Source organism: Antechinus flavipes, chromosome 1, assembly GCF_016432865.1.
Source record: "Antechinus flavipes isolate AdamAnt ecotype Samford, QLD, Australia chromosome 1, AdamAnt_v2, whole genome shotgun sequence".
NCBI classification, from domain to species: Eukaryota; Metazoa; Chordata; class Mammalia; order Dasyuromorphia; family Dasyuridae; genus Antechinus; species Antechinus flavipes.
In genome coordinates this window covers 98,042,784-98,068,356 of record NC_067398.1, presented here as the reverse complement: position 1 = coordinate 98,068,356, position 25,573 = coordinate 98,042,784, and the positions used below count along the sequence as shown (strand labels likewise).

At 35.2% G+C, this 25,573-nt stretch overlaps 1 protein-coding gene across 3 annotated transcripts in view; it reads left to right on the top strand.

Moving 5' to 3' along the window:
- The window catches only part of CCDC171 (coiled-coil domain containing 171), a 451,802-nt gene that overhangs the window by 93,300 nt on the left and 332,929 nt on the right, over positions 1-25,573 (top strand). For all 3 annotated transcript variants that reach the window (XM_051987110.1, XM_051987103.1, XM_051987118.1), the window contains one exon: positions 11,636-11,728. In XM_051987110.1, the coding sequence (XP_051843070.1) occupies positions 11,636-11,728 (93 nt within the window). The remainder of the gene's footprint in view (positions 1-11,635; positions 11,729-25,573) is intronic.

Below are 25,573 nucleotides of genomic sequence, written 5' to 3'. Positions count from 1 at the left end.
GGGCCTATTATGCATCAGGAATGAGAAATAGGAATTCAGTAAATGAGATAACATTCCTGTTTTTTAAAGAGCTTACATTCTATTGGGGGACACCTAAGGACATTTAAAAATATGTAAAGAGTATGAAGTGATCCTTAATTTTCCTCTTTGTTATTCTCTCTTTCCACTCTTTCTCTCTTTTCCATATGGATTCTCTGTTGAATAAAATTTTTTTTGTGGCTAACTCTGTGCATGTATTGTTCTCTCTTTTTATTAGTTCAGATGTGATTGAGGGTCTAATGTTACCCATTCCCCACCTTATTTGCATAGACTTCTATGTGTATACCTTGATTGTATGAGAAAATTTTCCCTATCTTCCTTTTTTTCTCCCTCTTGTATTCTTATTCTTTCCTTTTCCATTTTCTTTTAAGGTCATTAAAAAAATTTTTTTTTTGGAGAAAATAGAGGTTTTAAGTGACTTGTTCAGGGTCATACAGCTGGCAGTTATCTTCAGTCAAATTTGAATTCAGGTCCTCCTGACACTAGGCCTCCTCTATCAACTGTACTATCTAGTTGCCAGTAAGATCATTAAAACTCAGTGGAAGCATTCCTGAGATCTCTGTTAAAATAAGGCTCTTTCTGGGACCCCTAACAAAAAAGAGGGACACGGTCCATTTTTGCCTCTCTCTCTCTCTCTATATATATATATTTAGCCCTTCATGACCGCTTGCTTTTGTTTACCTTTCTGTGTTGCTCTTGACTCTAAAGCTTTGGCCTTTTCATGAGGAATGTTATTTTTTTCTTTTTGGGAGTGTATGTGTGGTATGTTCTGTTTTATTTAAGATTCACTTTTTTTCTCCTGTAGCAATTTGTAACAAATTCATTTTTGTTGGGTAAATTACTCTTCGTTGTAAGCCTATAGTTTTTGCCTTACAGAATATTCCAAATTCTCTGCTTGAAATAGAAGCTGCTAAATTGTGTTTTGGTCCCCATTGTGGCTTTTTTTGGTTGGTTTGTTCATTCTTCCATTCTTTTGACTTTTCTTTTCAGATCACCTCTGCACATTTCTGGAGGGAGTATCTGGATTCCTTTTTCTTGTGATGTCACTACGAACAGGCCCCCTTCTCATTCTACTCTTGATTTCTGACCTAGAACACCAATTGGCACCTATATCTGTTCCCTGAAAAGTTTGGCTTTTTTGTGATATACTTGAGACTTCTGATTGCTATGGTTCACACATGCTGAGCTGACTCCATCCCCTTTTGTCTATAAATCTCTTTGGACAAATGATTTTTTTTTTTCCCTTGGATATCTTGATTAAGACTCAGGTTGGTGTATTTTTTAGATCTGTTTGGTGGACTTGTGGTTATCTTTTCCTAAACTTTGTTATCAAGACTTTAACTTTCCTATCTTTTTTTTTGTTTAAACTCACAAGACTAGATTTTTCCAGATTAAGGTCTTTCACCAAAAATGAAAGAGTAAATGTAAAACTGGGTCAAAAAAGTCAAACTTTGTATTCAAAAGGCCATATGCATGCCTTAAAAGGTCTTCCTTCTTTTGAGTATTTTTCCTGGATGCTCTCAATGAAAGAATTAAACCAATAGGAATCAACTGAGAGAGCTTCTAGGCTGACTAAGGATTCTTGAACATATTCCAATTCTGTTGTTACAACTGCTGTCAATAAAGTGGTAAATACTATTTACCACTTGAGTAGCAGACCAGACCCAGTTACAATGCTTACTCCACAGTCTTTCTGAGGCACTTCATTATATATGATGTTTCTCTTGGAAGTAGGTTCCCTATCTTCTTTCATATATGTAGCATTGCTTCACACATATTCTGTCCAATATAAAGAGAAAAAAATAAAAGTAAACACAAAATAATTAAATTCAAGGTAGTTTGAGAGGGAAGACATTAATAGTAGCATGGATAAGCAAAGGCGTTCTGTAGAAAGTGGCATTTGAACTGCTTCTTGAAGGAAGAAAGGGATTTTTTTTTCCCCCAAGGAGAGAGCCAGGACAGGAAATGAAAGATCTTCATGAGGAAACAAAGTTTGGGACCAGATTTTGTAGGATTTTAATAGCTAGCAGAAGAGTTTATATTTTATTCTTAGGGTCAGTAGTAAACCCACTGCATTTTCCTCAGGGTCATGGTCAGATCTGAGTTTAAGGGAAATTTCTTTGGCGACTGTGGAATTGTCTGAAATGGGGAGACACTTTAGTCAGGGAAACCAATTAAGAGTCATTTGCAGTAATCTCTGTGAGAGGTAAAGACATCCTAAATAAAAGTGGTACACATGTGAGTAGAGAGAAGAGGTCAGAAGAGGGAGATATGTAGGTAGAAATTGTAAGATTTGGCATCTGATTAGTTATACTTGGTGAGAGAGTAAAGACAACACTAAGATTAGAAACCTAATCTACTGGGTTTAGAAGAGGAGTGGTTTTGGGATAGAAAGTTATCAGTTCTCTTTTTGACTTATTGAGTTAGAAATGTCTCCTGAGTATCTATTTTGAAGTGACCAATAGGAAACTGATTAAAGGCTGAAACTCAGGAGAGAGATTATGACTGCATATATAGATCAGGAGTCATTGGCAGAGAGATGATTAATTAAATACAGGGGAACAGATGAAATTATCAAAAGATAAAGTATACATACAGAAGAGTAATGACTCTAGGACAGAGCTCTGTAGAACAGCCACTCACAACATGTGATCTACATGATGAACCATTCAAAGTGATAAAAGAGTGCTTTAATGAGAATCCAGGAGAGATGAGTATCAGAAAGACTTAGAGAAGAGAGAGTATCTAGAAGATGAGGGTGGTCAGAAGTGTCAAATACAGCAGATAGATGGAGGAGAATGAGGTTAGATGAAAGATACTGTATAAAAACACACATGATATATATATTTACTTGAACATTCATTTAGTAAATGAATGAAAAAGGCATTTATTAAATACCATGCACCAGGTATGATGCTTAATATTAAGGATTCAAAAATAGAGAATATATTCCTTGCTATTAAGGATCTTAAATTCTAATGGAGAAAACACATACAATGGAATATCAAGCAGTATGGCATTTTATCCATTTTATCCAATATCCAGCAAGTGACATTTTGGTTGGGAAAGTTAAAGGGATTATGATCAGAATCATAAAGGAGTAGGTTGCTACTTTCTTTATAGGAAGGAATAAATAGTGTAATTAACTATATATGGATTTGATTAGAAGAAGGTTTATCTCTTACTCAGAGACTGGAATAAAGGAGAGAATAGTGGTTGTTTATTTTACTTAAATTGTGAAATGGGAAGAGATAACTTTTTTTTCCCCCTTTTGTAAAATATGAGATGAGTTCTTTTGTGAGAGGGCTGGGGGAAGGGAATGTTGTAGGAGACTTGAGAGAAGATTTGAGAATTATTTAGGGAAGAATAAAAGGAATATAAATGTGTAGTGGGCTCAAAGCAGTTTGTGTGACTTCTAGCCTGATTCCATTTCTTAACCCATGATTAGGAACAGAGAATGTGAGTAGTGGAAGATCATATGGATTTGATGTCTTACAAAGTGTGATTAGTGATAACAAGTGCGCAAGGATCCAAGCAAAAAAGGCTAGTTTATAAAGTACTTAAGATAGAGAGGAAGAAAAGTGTAGCTAAAATAGGAATTGTGATCTGGGGAAGGCACTAAAGGATAGAGTAGTGGGAGGTCTCTGAAGATGAAAAAGAGATCTAAGAGGGATAAAACACAGAGAGATGAAATAATAGGAACTTATGAATGGTTAGAGTTCTTGAACATGGAAATAGAACATTTACTAAGAATGTTGCATTCTTGTTTGAGTTGGAGTCCGATTGAGGTCATGAGTTGAGAAATTGAAAGGTAAAGATATTTGAACATTCTCATCTATATTAATAGTCTTTAGAATGATGGCAGTAATTTGAATAGATGATAATTATAAAGTCTTCTATTTGGAAGGGACTATAGAGGCCATCTAGTTCAACCCATACCTTCAAAAATATCAGTTCTTTAATATCTCCAAGAAGTGACTGCTTCAAGATTGACTTAAAGACTTCTAGGAAGGGAAAACTTACTGTCTGCCTAGAAATTTTACTTTTGGATAACTCCATTGTTATCATAGCTTACATTTTTGTAATTTTTCAGATTTGCAAAGTGTTTTATACACATACACATCTCATTTGATTCTCATAGTTAGGAATCAGTTACTTAACAGTGAGGAAGGGAAAAGATTATCCTTTGAGCTGTTAGATTAACAGCCCTTGAGATCTGGCTTGGGTAGGGATTAGATTGGTTCTAGAGAACCTCAAAAAAGTTGTTTAGGTAGTGGTGGTGGTGGGTTATTGAATTCACAGTAGGGAACAAGGAAAGGAAGTGGCAAAATGGATACTGGTTGGGCTTGAAGTTGGGAATCCTGCCTTAAACGCTTATTAGCAAACACTGATTAATACTCTAGTCACTTAACTTTTCTCAATCTCAGATACTTCTAATATAAGTGGAAGGAGTTGGACACAATGATTTCTTAAGTCCTTTTGATAGGAGTGTAGATAGCTTCTAGGGGAAACAGCAGTAAGGAGGTCCTCCCTCCCCACTCTCCTTTCCCCCCCCCTCCCCTTCTCCCTTTCCCCTCCTCCTCTAGAGTGCTTCTAAAGCCAGAAGACTTTAGAATCAGTGATCCTGAGGGTCCTCCTCACACACACACATTAGAGGGCTATTCTAACAATCTCTCAATGATTATAAAAGTTCTGGACTAGGAATATAATAATATTTTTTCCCTTAGACTTTAGGGAAGTTATATTAGGGTTCCTGAGACTCTCTAACCTTAAAGTGCTATTGCTCTGACAATGTCTGTCAGTGATTCTAAAGTTTTCTGGCCTTAGGATAATCTTAGATCTGCTGGTCAGTGATAACTAACTTCCTGAGACCACTCCTCAGTTCTACCTCCAGACCATAAAATTAGCATATCAATGACATGAAGAACTGGATAAATGTGTCTCCTTTTTCTTGTTATTTTGCTAAATTCTCTTGGATCTTAGCTCACTTCAGTTAGTATTACAATTGCAACAAACTTGCCCCTTGACTTGGAGATGGGTTCAAGTCTGCAAATTCTTTTGAGACATCTCACAACACTGATCTGCAACCATAACCTTTTGCAGTCCCTACTGAGCTTCAACACTTTGTAGCTATAAATCATTGATCTTTTGATTATTCAGACTCTTCCTTTGAGATCAATGTGGTATATGAGAAAAGATGGAAAAAGTTCTGGGAAGAGCAGAATTGAATAGGAGGAAGAAAATGAATTAGCTTGCTTTTGTGAACTTAAAGAGTGCTTTTAGCGATCCCAGGCTGACATAAAAAGCCATATTATTTTACACCAATAGTTTTCTGGTGAGGCATTCTGGTGAAGCTGTGAATCATGGAAAGCTATGCTCTACAACAAATAAAAATTTGGGGTTTTACTATATTGCCAGAGAGTGTAAATTTTTGAGCAGTAATATAACTTATTTAGTTTACATAAGTAAAGAAAAGTTGGAATCTTTTTGCTCATTACAATGAATTGTTTTACAAGGCTATTTCTATTTGTAACTGTGTGGGTCAGAAACCATTAATAATAAAAAAAAAAAAACTGGATAGATCTCTAGAAGCAAAGTTTATTATATGTTCTCAAAAAACGGGCGTCCCACCCATCAAGCAGACAATTGAAGGGAGGAGGCACTGTAGGGGGCAGGGTCTACACTTTTAATCCCTAACTCAAATTCCCCTCCCACCACTGACCCTCATCCTTATTGGCTGAGGATCTTACATTCTAAAGGAGGGAACTACCCAAGAAATTGAACTTGACCAATAAGTACATAGGTGTCCATGTTTGGCTGAAATAGGGAGGATAACAAGAAGGGGACTTAAGTATGCCCTTAGGGGGATAACAGGGAGGAGATAGCAGGGAGGAGACTTTAAGTATGCGCAGGAAAATAGCAGGGAGAAGACACTTTAAGTATGCCCTTGACTTAATACTTAAAGTCCTTCAGGCCTACTCAAACTTTGAAATAGATGAAGCCTTACTTGATTTTCACAACTGTCTTGAAAGATCTCACTTTATCTCGTTCATAACTATTAAAATAAGGAACATTGCTTTTATATGTGTATATATGTTCAGAATAAGAATTCATTGTACTTTTTTCTTTTTTTTTTTTTTTATTATAAATTTTATTTTATTTAATAATAACTTCGCATTGACGGAATCCATGCCAGGATAATTTCTACACGACATTATCCCTTGCAATCACTTATGTTTCGTTTTTTCCCCTCCCTCCCTCCCCCCCCCCTCCCCCCCCAGGATGGCAAGCAGTCCTATATATGCTAAACATGTTGCAGTATATCCTAGATACAATACATATTTGCAGAACCGAACAGTTCTCTTGTTGCACAGGGAGAATTGGATTCAGAAGGTAAAAATAACTCGGGAAGAAAATCAAAAATGCAAATAGTTCACATTCATTTCCCAGTATTCCTTCTTTGGGTGTAGCTGTTTCTGTCCATCATTTCTCCAATGAAACTCAGTTAAGTCTCTTTGTCAGAGAAATCCACTTCCATCAGAATACATCCTCATACAATATCGTTGTCGAAGTGTATAATGATCTCCTGGTTCTGCTCATCTCACTTAGCATCAGTCCATGTAGGTCTCTCCAAGCCTCTCTGTATTCATCCTGCTGGTCATTCCTTACAGAGCAATAATATTCCATAACATTCATATACCACAATTTACCCAGCCATTCTCCAATTGATGGGCATCCATTCATTTTCCAGTTTCTAGCCACTACAAACAGGGCTGCTACAAACATTTTGGCACATACAGGTCCCTTTCCCTTTTTTAGTATCTCTTTGGGGTATAAGCCCAATAGAAACACTGCTGGATCAAAGGGTATGCACAGTTTGATAACTTTTTGGGCATAATTCCAGATTGCTCTCCAGAATGGTTGGATTCGTTCACAACTCCACCAACAATGCATCAGTGTCCCCGTTTTCCCGCATCCCCTCCAACATTCATCATTATTTTTTCCTGTCATCTTAGCCAATCTGACAGGTGTGTAGTGATATCTCAGAGTTGTCTTAATTTGAATTTCTCTGATCAATAGTGATTTGGAACACTCTTTCATGTGAGTGGTAATAGTTTCAATTTCTTCATCTGAAAATTGTCTGTTCATATCCTTTGACCATTTATCAATTGGAGAATGGCTTGATTTTTTATAAATTTGAGTCAGTTCTCTATATATTTTGGAAATGAGGCCTTTATCAGAACCTTTAATTGTAAAGATGTTTTCCCAGTTTGTTACTTCCCTACTAATCTTGTTTGCATTCGTTCTGTTTGTACAAAGGCTTTTTAATTTGATATAATCAAAATTTTCTATTTTGTGATTGGTAATGGTCTCTAGTTCATCTTTGGTCACAAATTTCTTTCTCCTCCACAAGTCTGAGAGATAAACTATCCTATGTTCCTCTAATTTATTTATAATCTCGTTCTTTATGCCTAGGTCATGGACCCATTTTGATCTTATCTTGGTTCATTGTACTTTTTTCAAAGTAGTTTGAAATTTAAAACATTGTAGTTCTTTACTTTATTCTGAAATGATTTTTAACATAAGAATAAGAATTCATTGTACTTTTTTCAAAGTAGTTTGAAATTTAAAACATTGTAGTTCTTTACTTTATTCTGAAATGATTTTTAACATTTGTTACCAGGAAAAGTTATTAAGTACAGATAACTTACTTGGCATCTGTGAAACTCATGAAGGAATGAATTATTGCTCATTTCTATAGGTTCCTTTTTATCATGCTTATTTATGTTAAATCTAAAAGGATTTAAAGGGAAATTAGGTTATAGTTGCAGAAATGCCTGAGGAGACAAGGTGCTATATCACTGATGAATCAATTAATTAACCAACAAGTATTTATTAAGCTCCAAGTTTCCACTGAGGATATAGAGGTAAAAATAGAACTATCCCTACATTCACGGGACTTATATTTCAATGGAGAGACTAGATTCACCTGGTTGGCATCATAACTTGGCTTTTTGATTGGATATAGTAGCTGTAGAATTCTGATGGTTTTGTCAGTATAAAGAATTCAGCTAAGGAATCAACCAGTGACTACCACATGGGGTAGGACTGTAATAAAGGCCCACTTAAAGAACAAAAGACCCAATTAAGATCAAAATGTTAAGATAATCAGGACTCCTCACTGTTAGTTTTCAGGAACAACTTAGCTGTAAAATTTAGGCTTTCTCTCAATTGTACCACTCTCTGCTATCCAGGACCTTCTGATCTTTCAAAAAATCTGGATTTTCTCCTCCATCCTCATCACACACATCCTTTTATTAGTGTCTTAATTTGTAATTCCAACATTATTCTGGACTTTCTCATCCCAAATATCTAGTTGCCAAATCTTGCAATTTTATCTTGCAATAAATACCCTTATGATATCTTTTGTATTTGATTCTTCTCTTTACTCACACAATTTTTATCTTAGTTTAGCTCTCATTACTTCTCACCTATATTATTGTAGTAGCCTTCTGATTTTAATGAGATTCAGTGCAGGGCAGAGAGTTGTGGGAACCCCTTCTGGTCGGTGCAGGCCTTTCTTAAAAGAATTTATGAACCCGAAAAGTTAGACTGGCAAAAAGAAGTTTATTGGCACTGGGAAGTCAGCTTTTGCTAAGAGGCTGACTTCCTTAGTGAAGGAGATAAGGTGAGATCTTTCAAGACAGTTGTGAAAATTGAGTAAGGCTTCATCTATTTCAAAGTTTGAATAGTCCTGAAAGACTTTAAGCATTAAGTCAAGGGCATACTTAAAAAGTGTCTCCTCCCTGCTATTCTCCTAAGGACATACTTAAAGTCTCCTCCCTGTTATCCCCCTAAGGGCATACTTAAGTCCCCTTCTTGTTATCCTCCCTATTTCAACCAAATATGGGCAACTATGTACTTATTGGTCAAGTTCAATTTCTTGGGTAGTTCCCTCGTTTAGAATGTAAGATCTTCAGCCAATAAGGATGAGGGTCAGTGGTGGGAGGGGAAATTTTCGTTAGGGATTAAAAGCGTTGACCTTGCCCCCTAAGGTGCTTCCTCCCTTTTATTGTCTGCTCCATGGGTGGGATGCCCAATTCTCACGAGAATGTATAATAAACTTTGCTTTGCTTCTAGAGATCTCTCCAGTCTTTTTCTATTAAATGGTTTCTGACCCACACATTAGTGGCAAGGTCTAGACAGAGAAGTAAAGATCTAGCAGAGGAGTGCTGGCAAAGGGAGAGAAAAGTTCCTAGCAGAGAAATCTCCTAGCAGAGAAATCCCAATGGAGAGGTAAAGAGGGGTGTGGTCCTGTTAGGGAAATACATGAGAGAGATAAAGAGTGGTTAACGCTGAAAAGAGAATGTCTTCTCAGCGGGCAGGGGGTCCTCGCAGGCAGTTATGTCCAGGAGAGAGAGAGAGAGGTTCCTTGGCCTGGCATGGACTGCTTTTGGCCCTCTGCAAAGAATGAACCCCCAAATTGCTCTTTTAAAGAGATCCGAGACTGAAGTTTCAATTGAATGAGGTTACTTCCCCCGGCCTAGATTTCCAGTAGAATGGGTGGGTGTGTTGACTGGGAGTGATTGAGCCCATTTTCAGCTCAATAGAGATCCATAGAAATCTAGATCTCCAGCTTGGGCTGAGTAGGAGTGGTCCTGTACTTAACTCGTCCCACCAAGATAAACAGAATGAAACCACTTTATCTTGATTCCCTGGGGTGGGTCTTTCACAGAGGCAGGGTTCAAGGAAAATCTCTCCTTCAAGGAGCTTCTCAAGCGCTTTACCCCATGGTTCACCCCCAAAGTCAGAGAGAGACAGTTTCAGGGTTCCCCACATCAATTTGAATCCTTGCCCCACATTTCTTTGAAAATGAAAAGTAATTTTCTTTACTCCATATATGAACATATGACTTCCCAACTCAATTCCAGTGATGACTTATTGCTTTTGGATAGTATGTAAACTTCTCTGTTTAGCGTTAAAATCCTACACAACTTGGTTTCAATTTATTTTCCTATCACTGGACATTATTCTCTATTCTGAACTCTGTTGTTCTAGCAAACTGATTTTTTCTTTGTTCTTTATGTACAACTTTCCATTTATCTTCCAATCTCTTTAACTTTTCAGAGTTATCGGCTATCGGCTGTCGGCAGAATGTACTCCCATTTTACCTTATACAGTCCTTTTCTTCCCTTAAGTTGTAGCTCTGGAACCATCTTCTTTCTGAAACTGTTTCTTATCCTTTGAACTGATCTTGTACTCCCTCTTAAACTACTTTGTATTGATTTACTTTATATTTAAATAGTACTTGTTTTCTGGCCTATTGTGATGTAAGATTCTTTTGAGTAGGAAGGGGTTCAGTCTTTGTATTAATATTCATGATGACTGGCATATAATAGATACTTAATAAAAGCTTACTGTCAGTTCATGGATTCTCTAGATATTTCATTCTTATGGTGGTTGGATCCCTTTCATAAAAGTCAAATTCAAAAAATAAAATTGTAAAGAGTTCATCTCTCTTCCCCTCCTCCCCTCGTTTTCTTGGCATGAGGCTTTGTTTTTTAAATTTTTTCCATTTTAATTTTTTTTTTTATTTTTCCAAATCCATGTAAATATAGTTTTCAGCATTCATCTTTGAACAACCTTTTCTTCTAGATTTTTCCCTCTTCTTTCCCCCTGACTTTCCCTAGAAAGATGTGTCCTGATAATAGGTTATTTAACCTATGTGCAATTCTTCTAAATATTTCCAAATTTGTCATGCTGTGCAAGAAAAATCAGATCAAAAGGAAGAAAAAAACAAGCAAGCAACAACAGAAAAGTGAAGATACTATGCTTTGATGCACATTCAGTCTCCAGAGTATTCTCTCTGAATATGGATGACTTTTTGACATGAGGTTTTGAAGAAAGTAGTGACTTGGTGTTGTGCCACAGTTCCCTTTTGATGTCCTGACCTAGTTTCCCTAATTGTCCTATTTAGTTACTCTGCCTTAGGTTATAACCTTTCCCTCTTAATTAGTAATTAATTTGATAATTAATAATTAAATTTGATAAGATAAAAGTCTACCTCAGTTGCTCTGCCCCAAAATCCCAGGCTATAATCATTCCCTCTTAAATGATTGATGAGATAAAGGTTTTATATCTTTAGGTTATAGTGATTACTTCTTAATGCTTGTCAGGATAAAGGTTTATCCATTTTAGACATCATTAGAATATCAGTAACCTCTCCAGTATTTCCCTCCATTCTGTCATCCTAGGTGCCTCCCCCCATTAGGTTATCCCCATCCAGGTACCTCCCCCATTATGTCATTATTCTTGTTATCCTATAAAAAAGCTTGCTGTCTGATACTTAGTGCTGGATTCTTTGAGATGATAGTCTTGTCTAGTTCTGGGACCAATTTGGTCCCAGTATGTCTCTCCAATTAATAAACTATTAAGTTAGTCTCTAACCTCTATCTTGCTCAGTTTCTCTGGCATTACAAAAGTAATAATTATCTATGCCTATACCAGTTCTGGAATATAATAGTTTGTGTCTATTGGGCTTCTTGAATGTAAATATTGACACTTGTAAATTTGAATTTAAAAATGTTTTTTCCAGGCAGCCACTATGAAAGTGAAGAAATTAGAGGAAAATATTGAAGCAGAAAGAGCAGCACACCTGGAATCCAAATTCAGCTCTGAAATTATCCAGGTAACATTGATTAACAATTTTCTGTGTAATTCCTTAAATTGTATATCATCAGTTAGGAAATCAGATTTTGAACTTAAAACCTGAATTGTAAGAGAATTACTATGAGAGTGGACAGATTACTGATTCTGTAGTCAGATCCCACCTTTGAAATTACCTTGGTGACCATGGCAAGTAATTTAGCCTCTTTGGGCCTCTCTATCTTCATTTATATTATCTTTCCTTTGGAGAATCATTTTTTTTAAAGCTTAGCTCACACAACTACTTCCTACTTTTGAGGTCTTTCCTATTCTCTTCCAATTTTGGTATATCTCTCATCTCCAAATTACCATATATTTATTTTGTACATGTTTTATATGTATTTCATATACATGTTTCCCCAATAGAATGTAAACTTGGGGAAATAAATTTTTTCATTTTGTCTCTGCATTTCCATTGCTTAGTACAGAACTTAATTATATAGTGTATAGTTAGACAAAATTCACACAATAGCTTTTTCTAAGAATATATCTCATTCTGCTAGTCTGCTGTAGTGATGATTGATCATTGCATAGTTCAGAGTCCACCAGAGTTGTTAACTCTCACTGGCATTTCTCTGTTAATGATTGTGAACTTTTAAAATTTGATTACATATAAATTTCTTTTTCTTTTTGAGAATCATATCCTTTGATCATTCTCTTTATGAACAGCTCTTAAATCTTTTATGTTTGTGTCAGTTTCCTGTAATTGTTCATTTAGGTTTTTATTCTAAATAAACTGCCTTTATTCTGCAAGAACTTATATTACAATTTAAATTAATTTTAACATTCTCATTAATTTTCAATAGTTCATATCAAATAGTCATTTACTAGATACTTAATACTAGTTTTCTATTTGGGATTATTGAACACTAGACTGTTTGATATTCAGATTTCCTTTCTAGGTAGTGCTTATCTAATCAATTTTATGTGTTTATCCATTACTTGGTAGTTGTTATAATTCTTACTTTGTAATATAGTTTGAAGTCTGGCAGCACTAAGCTTCTCCCCTTTTTAAACATATCAAAAGGTAGTTTTTATTAAAAGAAAAACAGTAATTAGATATAAGGAAAAACAGTAGTCCTTAGTTCCACAATAAGTATTGCATAGTATCACTTACAACACTGTTATATCCTTCTTGCCCTGAACTGTACTCTGATAGTCTAAAGCAGACAGTAACCTGTACATGAAGTTTCATGTGGAAAGGATGATGACTAAGTTTTAAAAGTTGATGATAATATTAGCATTTATGTAGCACTTAGTATATGTCAGATACTGTGCTAACAGCTTTAAAATTATTTTCTCATGGGATCCCCACAACAATGCTGGGAGTTAGGTCAATTTTTTAAAATGGGAAAACCGATGCAAACAGATTAAGTGATTTGTACTACATCACACAGCTACTAAGCAACTGGGATTGGATTTGAACTCAAGTCTTCCAGGTCTATTGGGATTACTGCTCTATCCAGTATATCACCTAATATTATCTATGTTTAATGTGTTTTAATTTATTTCTCAATTTTGTTTTAATTTGGTTTGGGCTGCACTGAAGAATGTTGTGAGCTGCATATGGCCCAATGACCATGTTTCATATCTCTGTTCTAGGTGGAGCACTATTCCCTGCTGACTTAGATCTATGGGATATGTTCATCATTTGAGAATTCTGTAATTTGGAAATCTTAAAATTCCCTAGGGTCATAATTCCTCTCACCTAATTTTATTTGTATGAGGTCTATAAATCTAGTGGCTACCTTAGAAGGTAAATTCATTTAGCATCAGCTGATGGGTTGTTGCCAGGTGGCTACTCCAAGGAACAAAGAGAGAGGCAAACATGTAAGGAGTTTTAATTGGCCTTCTTGTATTGTTTTTGTTTAGTTTTTCTTTTTTTTTTTCAGTCAAGTCCAGTACTTCATGGCTCCATTTGAGGCTTTCTTGGTAAAGATAGTAAAGTGGTTTGCCCTTTCCTTCTCTAGTTTTTTTTTTACTTTTTACAGATGAGGAAATTGAGGCAGGGTGAAGTGATTTACCCAGTGTCATGCGGTTAGTGTTAAATTTGAACTCGTGAAGATGAGTCAGATCTGGGTTTCCATCCACTGTGCCATCTAGTGCCCCTAAGATGAAGTTGCCAGTGACAAAATGAGCCTGCCAGGAGAAGCAGCTCAGCCACTCTCCTTATTGGCTAGATTGAGTAATGGGAGCGGAAGGTCACATGATTTAGAGGAGAATTTCTTAACTGTGGAAGTTAATGAGTTGCCAAAAGTCAAGTTGGTTCCAGTGGGAATGTTTTCTCTGTAGTTAATCTCACCAGCCTATCCTTCTTCTGGGGGGAGTCTCTTAAGATAGTTGAGGCCTTCTTCCAGCAAGGCAGCTGGAGAGTATGGAATGCTGGTCCTGGAGTAAGGAAAACTGGCCTCACATACTTATTAGCTTAAACCTATTTACTTTTTAGTAAAACGACCTGGGGAAACATGGCCAAACCACTTCAGTGTCTGTCACAAAACCCCAAACAGGGTCACTGAAGAGCTGGATGCAATTAAGAGTTCAATGACTAGTAGCTGTAGGCTTCTTCCATCTCTCCCACCACCCCTAATCCTAGCTCAAATTTACAACACACAGGTTGCCTCATTCATTGCCTCTCCACAATAAAAGCTCATTACCAGGAAGCTCATCACCCGGGAGTTTTCTTCAGCTTTGGCACTTGTATCTTAACAGACCCTCAGCTTATTTCCCTCTGATTGAAGTGCTAGCAGGTGGAGGGAAATCTTTTCCCAAAGCTTCTACATAAAGGGGGTTCAGAAGCTTAGAAAACTTCTCATTTCTCGTCAGATTTCACTTTTTAGATTCCATTCACCATCTTTATGCCCTTGCGCTGAGGAACACTTTTTTTTTAGCTTCCTTTCATGTGTCTTCCCCTTTGGATTATAAGGTTCTTGAGAGCAAGGACTGTTTTTTTTTTTAAACCTGTATTTACAGATATTTAGCATGTTGCCAGGCATGCAGTAGATGCTGAATAAATGTTTATTGCACTATTGTATTGTACCCACCCACTTCTTGTCCATATTTGGTTTATTTCCTTAGTCATTTTTTGTTGCTTTGAAGTTGGCTTCTTTGTCCACTCTGTTTGATTTACTTTTAACAGTAGCTTTTACTGACATCTTAGTTTACCTCTGCTACTCTTATAAAGCCCATTAAATCTAATCTTTTAAAGGAAGGCTTAAGAATCATTCATGAGCCAGAGTTTAAAGGGCTGAAACTGAGCCCTTAAGGCTAATTACCTATTCAATGTGAGACAATGACTCTATTAGCATATATTTGGATAAATGGCTCTTCACTCTGTTGGTGCTTGCTGAATGATTGGTGTTAAAATAGTTATAGACAAGGATTGGAGGGCAGAGGGAGAGAGGGCAGAGGCACTTGGTGGCAGGATGAGGAGGAGAGAGAGGACGGTGACTCTGAACTCCAGAATCCAGGATTTTGCTTGCCTGCCTCCTTCACTTCTCCCCCTAAAAACCAAGGACTTTAATTTATCCTGACTGGCTGACCCTAAGGCCCTCCAGGGAGCTAGCCCTTACACCAGAGAGTGATTATTTTTTTTTTAGGAAACAGTATGTTAAGAGTGAAAAGAACACATTTTGGTTTTAGTTCTAGCTTCTTAAATTTTAAATAATACATTTGATTTTTTTTCAGTTAACATATCATTTTTTTCCCCTTGCTTTCCCCCCTCCCTTTTATTAAATAACAATAACAACAACAACAAAAACCCTTGTAACAAATGTTCCTGGTCAGGCAACACAAATTTCCACATTGTCTCTGTCTAAAGAATATAAGTCATTGATGAGAAACTGAAGCATTTGATATTATTATTCCCTGAGGCAGGCAGGCCCTGTTAATTGATCAGTTTAGCTTCAAGGTTCTACCCTCTGGAGGTAATCCAGTAATCCATATAAGAGAATTGAAACCCATCATCTTTAAAAGAAGTATTTAAATGCTAATTAACTGGTTGTGGGAAATGGGAGGGGACAAAACACCTGCCATTTTTAGCTATAGATCTATTTGTTATTATAAAGTCTCAAGTCATATTTGAGTCTATATTCCCATGAGAAGGTATTCACTCAGTTATTTTCCACACATTTGCTACTGCAAAAAATGCTGCTATAATGAGTGTGTGTGTGTGGTTTTTTTCTCTGACTTTTACCCTTTTTAAGTTTAACATCTTAGTAATGATTTCTCCAAGTCAGGAGATATGTACAGCTTGTTGACTTTTTAGAATAAATTCAAATTATTTTCTAGAACAGTTGGACTCATTCACAACTCTACCAAGAGTGTATTAGCATGCTTGTCTTCCGACAGCTCCTGTAATATTTTTGTCTTTGTCTTCTTTTGTTTCAACCTCACATCCATTAAATTGGCAAAAGTTTTTAATTTTCATCTATTAGTGATTTGGAGAATTCTTTCTTGAACTTTTTTATAGCTTGTGCTTCTTATTTGAAAACTGCCTGCTAATATTCTTTGACTATTTATTGCTAAATTCTTGTGGGCCAGAACTTGAAACAAGATGGAGATTAGAGAACAATTTAATAATTTATTTAAAAGGGAGAGATTTACCAAATGGATGCATGGTTTGGTCCCAGGGCTGAATGAGACTATCATCTCCAAGAATCTATCCTTGACTGTCAGATAAAAGATTCTTTTATAGGGTAACAAGAACAATGACATAATGGGAGAGGTAACTGGATGGGGATGACCTAATGTGGGGAGGCACCTGGGATGACCTAATGGGAGGTACTGGAGAGGCTCCTGATATTCTAATATTGTCTAAAATGGATCAAGACCTTTATCCCATCAAACATTAAGACAGAATAAGTATAGCCTAAGGTCTAAGATATAAGACCTTTATCCTATCAAACATTAAGAGGGAATGGTTATAACCTGAGGCAGAGTAACTAAATATGACAATTGGGGAAATTGGGTCTAGACATTAAAAGAGAACTGTGGCACAACAATCTCACAGAAATCATCATGATCTTGACATCACCCACAAGTGTCCTATTTTCATGTTCAGCTTCCCAATCTGTCAGACTCACAACTCGGGCAGGAGCCATCCATATTTTACTACCTTTCAAAAAACGCTCTCCTCCATTCTCCCTATTCTATCCCCCTTCCTTCCCTCCTCCTAGTTATTATCAAGGTCTATCAGTGGAATCTTTGCATTATCTCTCCAATATTCCCCCTTCTCTCTTCCTAGTTTAGGGCCTCATTACCTTGTGCTCTGATTATTGCAATATCCTGCTGTTGGGTCTGCCTGCCTCAAATCTTTTTCCTTTCCAATCCAATATTCCATTCAGTTACTAAAGTGATTTTTCTAAAATGTGGTTCTTACTTAAGTAAACTCTAATAGCTTCCTATGGCCTTCAGGAGTAAATGCAGAATGTCCTCTTTTTATTAATAGCCTTCTCCTATCTTTCCAATCTTTTTGCATCTTATTTCCCCAACATAAATTTGTCCATCTAATGATACCCAGCCTCCTGTTCCATGAACAAGACCTTCCATCTCTCCGAAGTGGACATTTCTCTGGTTCCCCCCTAACCTGGAATGCTGTTTCCTCTACTCCAATCACTGACCTCCCTGATGTCCTTTTGTAATGCCAAAGAAACTGAGCAAGACAAAGGTTAGAAACCAATTCAATAGTTTGTTAAATGGAGAGAAATACTGGGACCAGATGGATCTTGGTCCCAGGGTTGGATGAGACTATCATCTCAAAGATGAGTAAATTTTTTATAGGATAACAAGAACAGTGACATAATGGGGGAGGTACCTAGATGGGGATAACCTAATGGTGGGGGAGGCCCCTAGGATGACACAATGGAGGGAGGTTACTGATATTCTAATGACATCTAAAGTGGATAAACCTTTATCCTGTCAAACATTAAGAAGGAATGACTATAACCTAAAGATATAAAACCTTTATCTCATCAACCATTTAAGAGGGAATGATTATAGCCTGGGGTTTTGGGGCAGAGCAACTGAGGTAGACCTTTATCTCATCAAACATTAAGAGGGAAAGGTTATAACCTGAGGCAGTATGACTAAATGGGACAATTAGGGAAACTGGGTCACCACATTAAAAGGGAACTTTGGTACAACCCTTTAAGTCTGAACTAAAGTCCTATCATCTTCATGAAGCCTTTCTAAACCTGGCTTATTCTTTATTTATCCTGTATATGGCTTGCTTTGTATATATTAGTTGGCATGTCTCCCCCATTACGTTGTAAACTCTTTGAGAGCAGATTTATGTTTGACCTCTTTTTGTGTCCTGATACTTTTCCTATGACTTCAATTCTTTATCAGAATTGTTTCTCTTTGTGTCTTCAGAATTTTATCTTGGAGGCAATTCTTAGAAGTATTTTATTTTTCCAAATACATATAAAGTTAGTTTCCAATATACATTTTTGTAAAACTTCATGTTCCAAATTTTTCTCTCCCTCCCTTACTTCCCTACACCTCGACAGCAATTAATCTATGTTAATTATGTGCTATCCTTTTAAACATATTTCCTTATTTGTTATGTTGTACAAGAAAAATCAGATCACAAAGGAGAAAAAAAACCATGAGAAAAAACTAACAAACAAATAAAAAAATGAAAATATTATGCTTTGATCCACATTCAGTCTCCATGGTTCTCTGTTTGGATATGATTGTTTCCATTCCAAGTCCATGGAATTGTCTCGAATCATCAGATTGTTGAAGAGCCAAGTCCATCATAGTCCTTCCCAGTTGACTGGTATTATATGCAATGTTCTCTTCATTCTGCTCACTTCATTTAGCATCAGTTCATGTAGGTCTTTCAGGCTTTTCTTATCATTTCATATAATATTCCATTATTTCATATACCATAACTTATTCAGCCCTTCTCCAGCTGATGGGCATCCACTCAATTTCCTGTTCCTGGCTACCACAAAAAGACTTGCTACAAACATTTTTCCTTTTTTATAATCTCTCTGCGATATAGACCCAGTAGTGAGACTGCTAGATCAAAGTATGCATAGTTTTATATCCCTTTGAGCATAGTTGCAAATTACTTTCCAGAATGGTTCACAACTCTACCAACAATATATTAATGTCCCAGTTTTTCTATCTTCCCTCATTTATCATTATCTTTTCCTGTCATCTTCGCCAATCTGAGAGTTATGAGGTGGTACTTCCAAGTTGTTTTAATGTGCATTTCTCTAATCAACAGTCATTTAGAACATCTTTTTATATGACTAGGAATGGGTTTAATGTCTTCATCTGGAAATTATCTATTCATGTCTTTTAACCATTTATCATTTGAGGAATGACTTGTATTCTTATCAATTTGAGTCAGCTTGCTATATATTTTAGAAATGAGGGCTTTTTTCCAGAAAAAATAGCTTTAAAATTCTTTCCCCAGCTTTCTGCTTCATTTTTAATCTTGGCTGCATTGGCTTTGATTGTGCAAAACCTTTTTAATGTAATCAAAATTATCCATTTTGTATTTCATTATTTTTAAAAGTTCTTCTTTGGCCATAAATTTCTCCTTTCTCTACAGAACTGACACTGGGTTATTTCTTGCTGTATTAATTTCTTTGCAAAGTTTCTCACCCATTTTATCTTATTTGTTTTCTTAAGAACAATGTTGGATAATTACTGCAGTTTTCATTCTATTTTACAAATAAGGAAACTGAGATTAACTGGTTCATGGTTAATTTGTAATTATCAAAGACAGTATTCAGACTCAAGCCTTCATGACTTCAAAGCTATAACTCTATTTAATGTATCTTTATCAAGATTAAGCCAAGGGTTCCTCTATATTAGTATTTCCATATATTCAGTGATTTCATTTCTCTAAGTAGCTATAAAGTTGCTATGGGAGTTATCTGAGAGATTATTAGGCTTTCAGATTCATTTGGAGAAAAAAACCTCGTATTTGTCAACATTTTCTTTTTTAGTACTTTTATATTAAAATTTAAAACCGGATAAGCATATTATTTGTAATTTATATTTCTGTTTATGAAATTAAATTAATATCTTTGTTACTCGCCTATTGCCTGTAGAGTAGTATTCTATGTAGTTATTGACAGTATTATTAGCTAATACTGCCTTTTGAAAATATGAAAATTTCCTTTGTGAAATTTATGTCTGAGTATTAAGTTTAAGATTGCCTCACTTCCTAACGTATAGTGCTTCAACTGTTTCATTGATTCTGTGATCTCATCTACAGTTATTCCCTCTATTGACATAAATGGTAATTTATCCATACTTTCCTTTTTTGAGAATCTCTTGTCTAGTTTTCTTTCCTAGATCCTTCAATAAGGATTTGGCAAGTAACCTGGATTTTTTTCTATAAATCTTTTTTGCAAAGAATATGGACTGTTGCTTAATTTCAGTCTGCCATCTATCATCCCTTGCTATCATCATATTATTGATTTCTTTAGCCCTTTTTAAAAATTAATTTTTATTGATTTCGTTTTTTTTTTAATTTCCCAAATTTCTCCCATTTTTTTCTTTTTCCTCCCGATGCATCATCTTGCATAATGAATATAATCTTTTTTTCTCTTGTTTTTTTCTCTCTCTTTTTTAAAAATTATAACTTTTTATTGACAGAATATATGCATGGGTAATTTTTTACAACATTATCCCTTGCACTCACTTCTGTTCTGACTTCCCCTCCCTCCCTCCATCATCTCCCCTAGATGGCAGGCAGTCTTATATATGTTAAATATGATATATTTATATCCTAGATACAATATATGTGTGCAGAACCATATAGTTCTCTTATTGCACAAGAAGAATTTGATTCAGAAGGTAAAAATAACCTGGGAAGAAAAATAAAAATGCAAGTAGTCCATATTGATTTCCCAGTGTTCCTTCTCTGGGTATAGCTGATTCTGTCCATCATTGATCAATTGGAACTGAATTAGACCTACTCTTTATCGAAGATAAATCTTCCATCAGAATACATCCTCATACAATATCGTTGTCGAAGTGTATAATGATCTCCTGGTTCTGCTCATTTCACTTAGCATCAGTTCATGTAAGTCTCGCCAGTCCTCTCTGTATTCATCCTGCTGGTCATTTCTTGCAGAACAATAATATTCCATAACATTCATATACCACAATTTACCCAGCCATTCTCCAATTGATGGGCATGCATTCATTTGCCAGTTTCTAGCCACTACAAAAAGTGCTGCCACAAACATTTTGGCACATACAGGTTTCTTTTCCTTCTTTAGTATCTCTTTGGGATATAAGCACAGTAGTAGCACTGCTGGATCAAAGGGTATGCACAGTTTGATAACTTTTTGGGCATAATTCCAAATTGCTCTCTAGAATGGTTGGATTCCTTCACAAGTCCACCAACAATGCATCAGTGTCCCAGTTTTCCTGCATCCCCTCCAACATTCATCATTATTTTTTCCTGTCATCTTGGCCAATCTGACAGGTGTGTAATGGTATCTCAGAGTTGTCTTAATTTGCATTTCTCTGATTAATAGTGATTTGCTACACTCTTTCATATGAGTAGAAATAGTTTCAGTTTCATCATCTGAAAATTGTCTGTTCATATCCTTTGACCATTTATCAATTGGAGAATGGCTTGATTTCTTATAAATTCAAGTCAATTCTCTATATTTTGAAAATGAGGCCTTTATCACAACCTTTAACTGAAAATATTTTCCCAGTTTGTTGCTTCCCTTCTAATCTTGTTTGTATTAGTTTTGTTTGTACAAAGACTTTTTAATTTGATACAATCAAAATTTTCTATTTTGTGGTCAATAATGATCTCTAGTTCTTCTTGGGTTACAAATGCCTTCCTCCTTCACAAGTCTGAGAGGTAAAGTATCCTATGTTCCTCTAATTTATCGATAATCTCATTCTAAATCATGGACCCATTTTGACCTTATCTTGGTATACGGTGTTAAGTGTGGATCCATGCCTAGTTTCTGCCATACTAATTTCCAGTTATCTAAGCAGGTTTTGTCAAATAGTGAATTCTTATCCCCAAAATTGGGATCTTTGGGTTTGTCAAACACTAGATTGCTATAGTTACTATTTTGTCCTGTGAACCTAATCTGTTCCACTGATCAACTAATCTATTTCTTAGCCAATACCAAATAGTTCAGGTACAGCTAGGCCTGGGCAAGCTATATTTTTGAAGGTATTGTTCCATTTCATTTAAGATATCGAATTCATTGGCATAAAGTTGGGCAAAGTAACTCCTAATATGCTCTAATTTCCTGTTCATTAGTGGCGAGTTCTCCCTTTTCATTTTTAAGACTAACAATTTGATTTTCCTCTTTCCTTTTTAAAATCAGATTTACTAAGGGTTTATCTATTTTGTTAGTTTTTTCATAAAACCATCTCTTAATTTTATCGATTAATTCAATAGTTTTTTTACTTTCAATTTTATTAATCTCTCCTTTTATTATTAGAATTTCAAGTTTAGTGTTTGACTGGAGGTTTTTAATTTGTTCGTTTTCTAAATATTTTTAGTTGTAAGCCCAATTCATTGACCTTCTCTTTGTCTATTTTATGCAAGTAGGCCTCTAGAGACATAAAATTTTCCCTTATTACCACTTTGGCTGCATCCCACACATTTTCGTATGACGTCTCATTATTGTCATTTTCTTGGGTGAAGTTATTAATTATGTCTATGATTTGCTGTTTTACCCAATCATTCTTTATTATGAGATTATTTAGTTTCCAATTATTTTTTGGTCTACTTTTCCCTTGCTTTTTGTTGAATGTAATTTTCATTGCATCATGGTCTGAAAAGGATGCATTTACTATTTCTGCCTTACTGCATTTGAGTTTGAGGTTTTTATGTCCTAATATATGGTCAATTTTTGTATAGGTTCCATGAACTGCTGAGAAGAAAGTGTACTCCTTTCTGTCTCCATTTAGTTTTCTCCAACAATCTATCATACCTAACTTTTCTAGTATTCTATTTACCTCTTTGACTTCTTTCTTATTTATTTTGTGGTTTGATTAATCTAATTCTGAGAGTGCAAAGTTGAGCTCTTACTCTATAGTTTTGCTGTCTATTTCTTCTTGCAGCTCTCTTAATTTCTCTTTTAAGAATTTATACCACTTGGTCCATATATGTTTAATATTGATATTGCTTCATTATCTATGCTATCCTTTGGCAAGATATAGTGCCCTTCCTTATCTCTTTTAGTTAGATAAATTTTTGCTTTTGCTTGATCTGAGATAAGAATGGCTACCCCTGTTTTTTTGACTTCACCTGAAGGATAGTAGATTCTGCTCTAGCCTTTTACCTTTATTCAGTATGTATTGCTCTGCTTCAAATGTGTTTATGTAAAAAACATATTGTAGGATTCTGGCTTTTCCAGTGTGCTCTCTGCTTCCTCTTTATGGGGGAGTTTACCCCATTCATATTTATGGTTAAAATTATTAATTCTGTATTACTTGCCATCTTGTTAACCCCTGCTTATGCTTTTCTCCTTTTTTTCCCCCTTACCATCTTCCCCAGTATTAAATTTATGAGCACCACTTGCTTTTCACAGCCCTCTCTTTTTAGGATCCTTTCCCTTACCTTAGACTTCCTCCCCTCTTCTTACCCCTTTCCTCTCACAATTTCTGTATTCCCTTCCGCTTAGCTTACTCCTTTCCTTTTCACCTTTCCCCTTCCACTTTTCAACAAGTGGGAGAAATTTTTTCGTAAATCAAATATGTGTAATATTTTTCTCTTTAAGCCAATGAGAGTAAGATACACACTATATTCATCTCCCTCCCTTCTTTCTCTCAGATATAATAGGTTACCTTTGCCTCTTCGTGAGATGTAGTATCCTCACTTTACCCTTTTTCTGGTACAATTTTCTTTCCACTTCTAGTTTCTAGAACAAATTATACATGTATTCTTTATGTATCTTTATAACAGAAATATAGTTCCCAAGATTTCTTTTTACCTTTTTATGTTTCTCTTGAGTCCTATATTTGGAGAGCAAACTTTTTGTTTAGTTCTGGTTTTTTCATTAGAAATAGATGAAATTCACTTATTTCATTGTATGTCCATCTTCTTCCCTCGAAAAAAATGCTCATTTTGGCTGGGTAAGTTATTCTTGGCTAAAAGTTTCTTAGCCTTTCGGATTATCAGATTCCAGACCCTTCAATTCTTTAATGTGGACACTGTTAGATTCTGAGTAATCCTTATTGTGGTTCCTCTATATTAAGTTTTTTTTTTTTTCTAGAAGCTTATAGTATTTTTTTTTTTTTTTTTTTTGGTCTGATAGTTCTGGAAAAGAAAAACAGAGGAACCTTAGTTCCTCTGACTGGCTACTGGTTGCTACTTCAGGCCCATTCGTTCCTATTTCAGCTCAACCATGCTTTTCGTCGAGGCATTTGTGATGGTAACAGTGCGGTTTGGCCACTATATTTCTTGTAATTTTGATTTTAGGGTCCCTTTCAGTAGGTGATCGATGAATTCTTTCAATGTCTATTTTACCCCCTGTTTCTATAACATCTGGGCAATTCTCTTTGATAATTTCCTGGAAAATAGTGTCTAGGCTCTTTTTTTCATCATATTTTTCAGGAAGTCAGTAATTCTTAGATTATCTCTTCTAGAGCTATTTTATAGGTCTGTTGTTTTCCCAAGAAGGTATTTGACATTTTTTCCATTGTTTCTTTTTTTTTTTTTTTTTTTTTTTTTTTTTTTGGTTTTGTTTGACTGATTCTTGGTGTCTCCTCAAGTCATTCAATTCCATTTGTTCAATTCTGATTTTTAATGAATTATTTTCTTCATTCACTTTTAAAATTTCTTTTTCTAATTTTCCAATTGAGGGCAGATATTGGCATTTAAACTTTAGTTATCTTTAGAGTGGTTTTTTTTTTTCCCCTTTTTTTTTCTTTCACTCCTAAATTGTACAAGAGAAAATGATCAAACATGCAATGATATGAAGTTTCTTGTTACATCTTGTTACATGGTGAAACCAAACCTACTAGCATCTTTCTTGTCTTGTCCAAAAAATGTTTATATTGCATTATTTAATTTAGTTTGAACTTCATTTTGTCTTTTATTTTAACATACCTAGAGACCAACAATTTGGATTTTGTCTAATTTTTTCAATACTTTATCATTTATTTGCACAGGACAAGGATATCACATTTAAAGTATAATATATTAAAGTTAATAATTATGGCTGATCTAACAATTGTGAATCTTACACTCTCTTTCTCTTTTTCTGCCACTTCATTATGATCATATTGGAAATGGAATGGAGAACATTTAATGAATAAAGAAATTGTTTTCAACAAATTCATTTTTCCAGTGAGCTGTCATGGTGGGCTGTATGGACTGCATTATTAGCCAAACTCCTAAGTTGATAAGATTACATTTATATCCATGTCTTTCAGACTTACCTTGGTCAATAAGTTCATCATCAACTGGCCAACATCCTAATGATGAATCTATATATATTTATCTTGTTTTATAGTTAGTAAACTCAGATCTCTTCTTTGAAGTCTTTTCAGCATGGTAGAATTTGAGAAGTTTTGATTCTATTATTTTAAATTTCACAAACTAATTAATGTTGTATGTATAATGTCAAGGAACATATCAGTTTTATTAGATTTTTAAGAAATACTTGAAAAAAATTTTTTTGGCACACAAATGAGACAGCTGTGATTAAATGACCAATATGAAAAAGCTCAATTCTATTTTAAGTTACTAAGTGTATTTGTTAAAATGGTCTGTTGATTTGAAGTTTGTATATGAAAATTAGTACATGAAACATGACTTGGTTGAAATATTGAGTAATTAAATAAAAAAAGAAATTTTCTATTTTATTTTTTGACT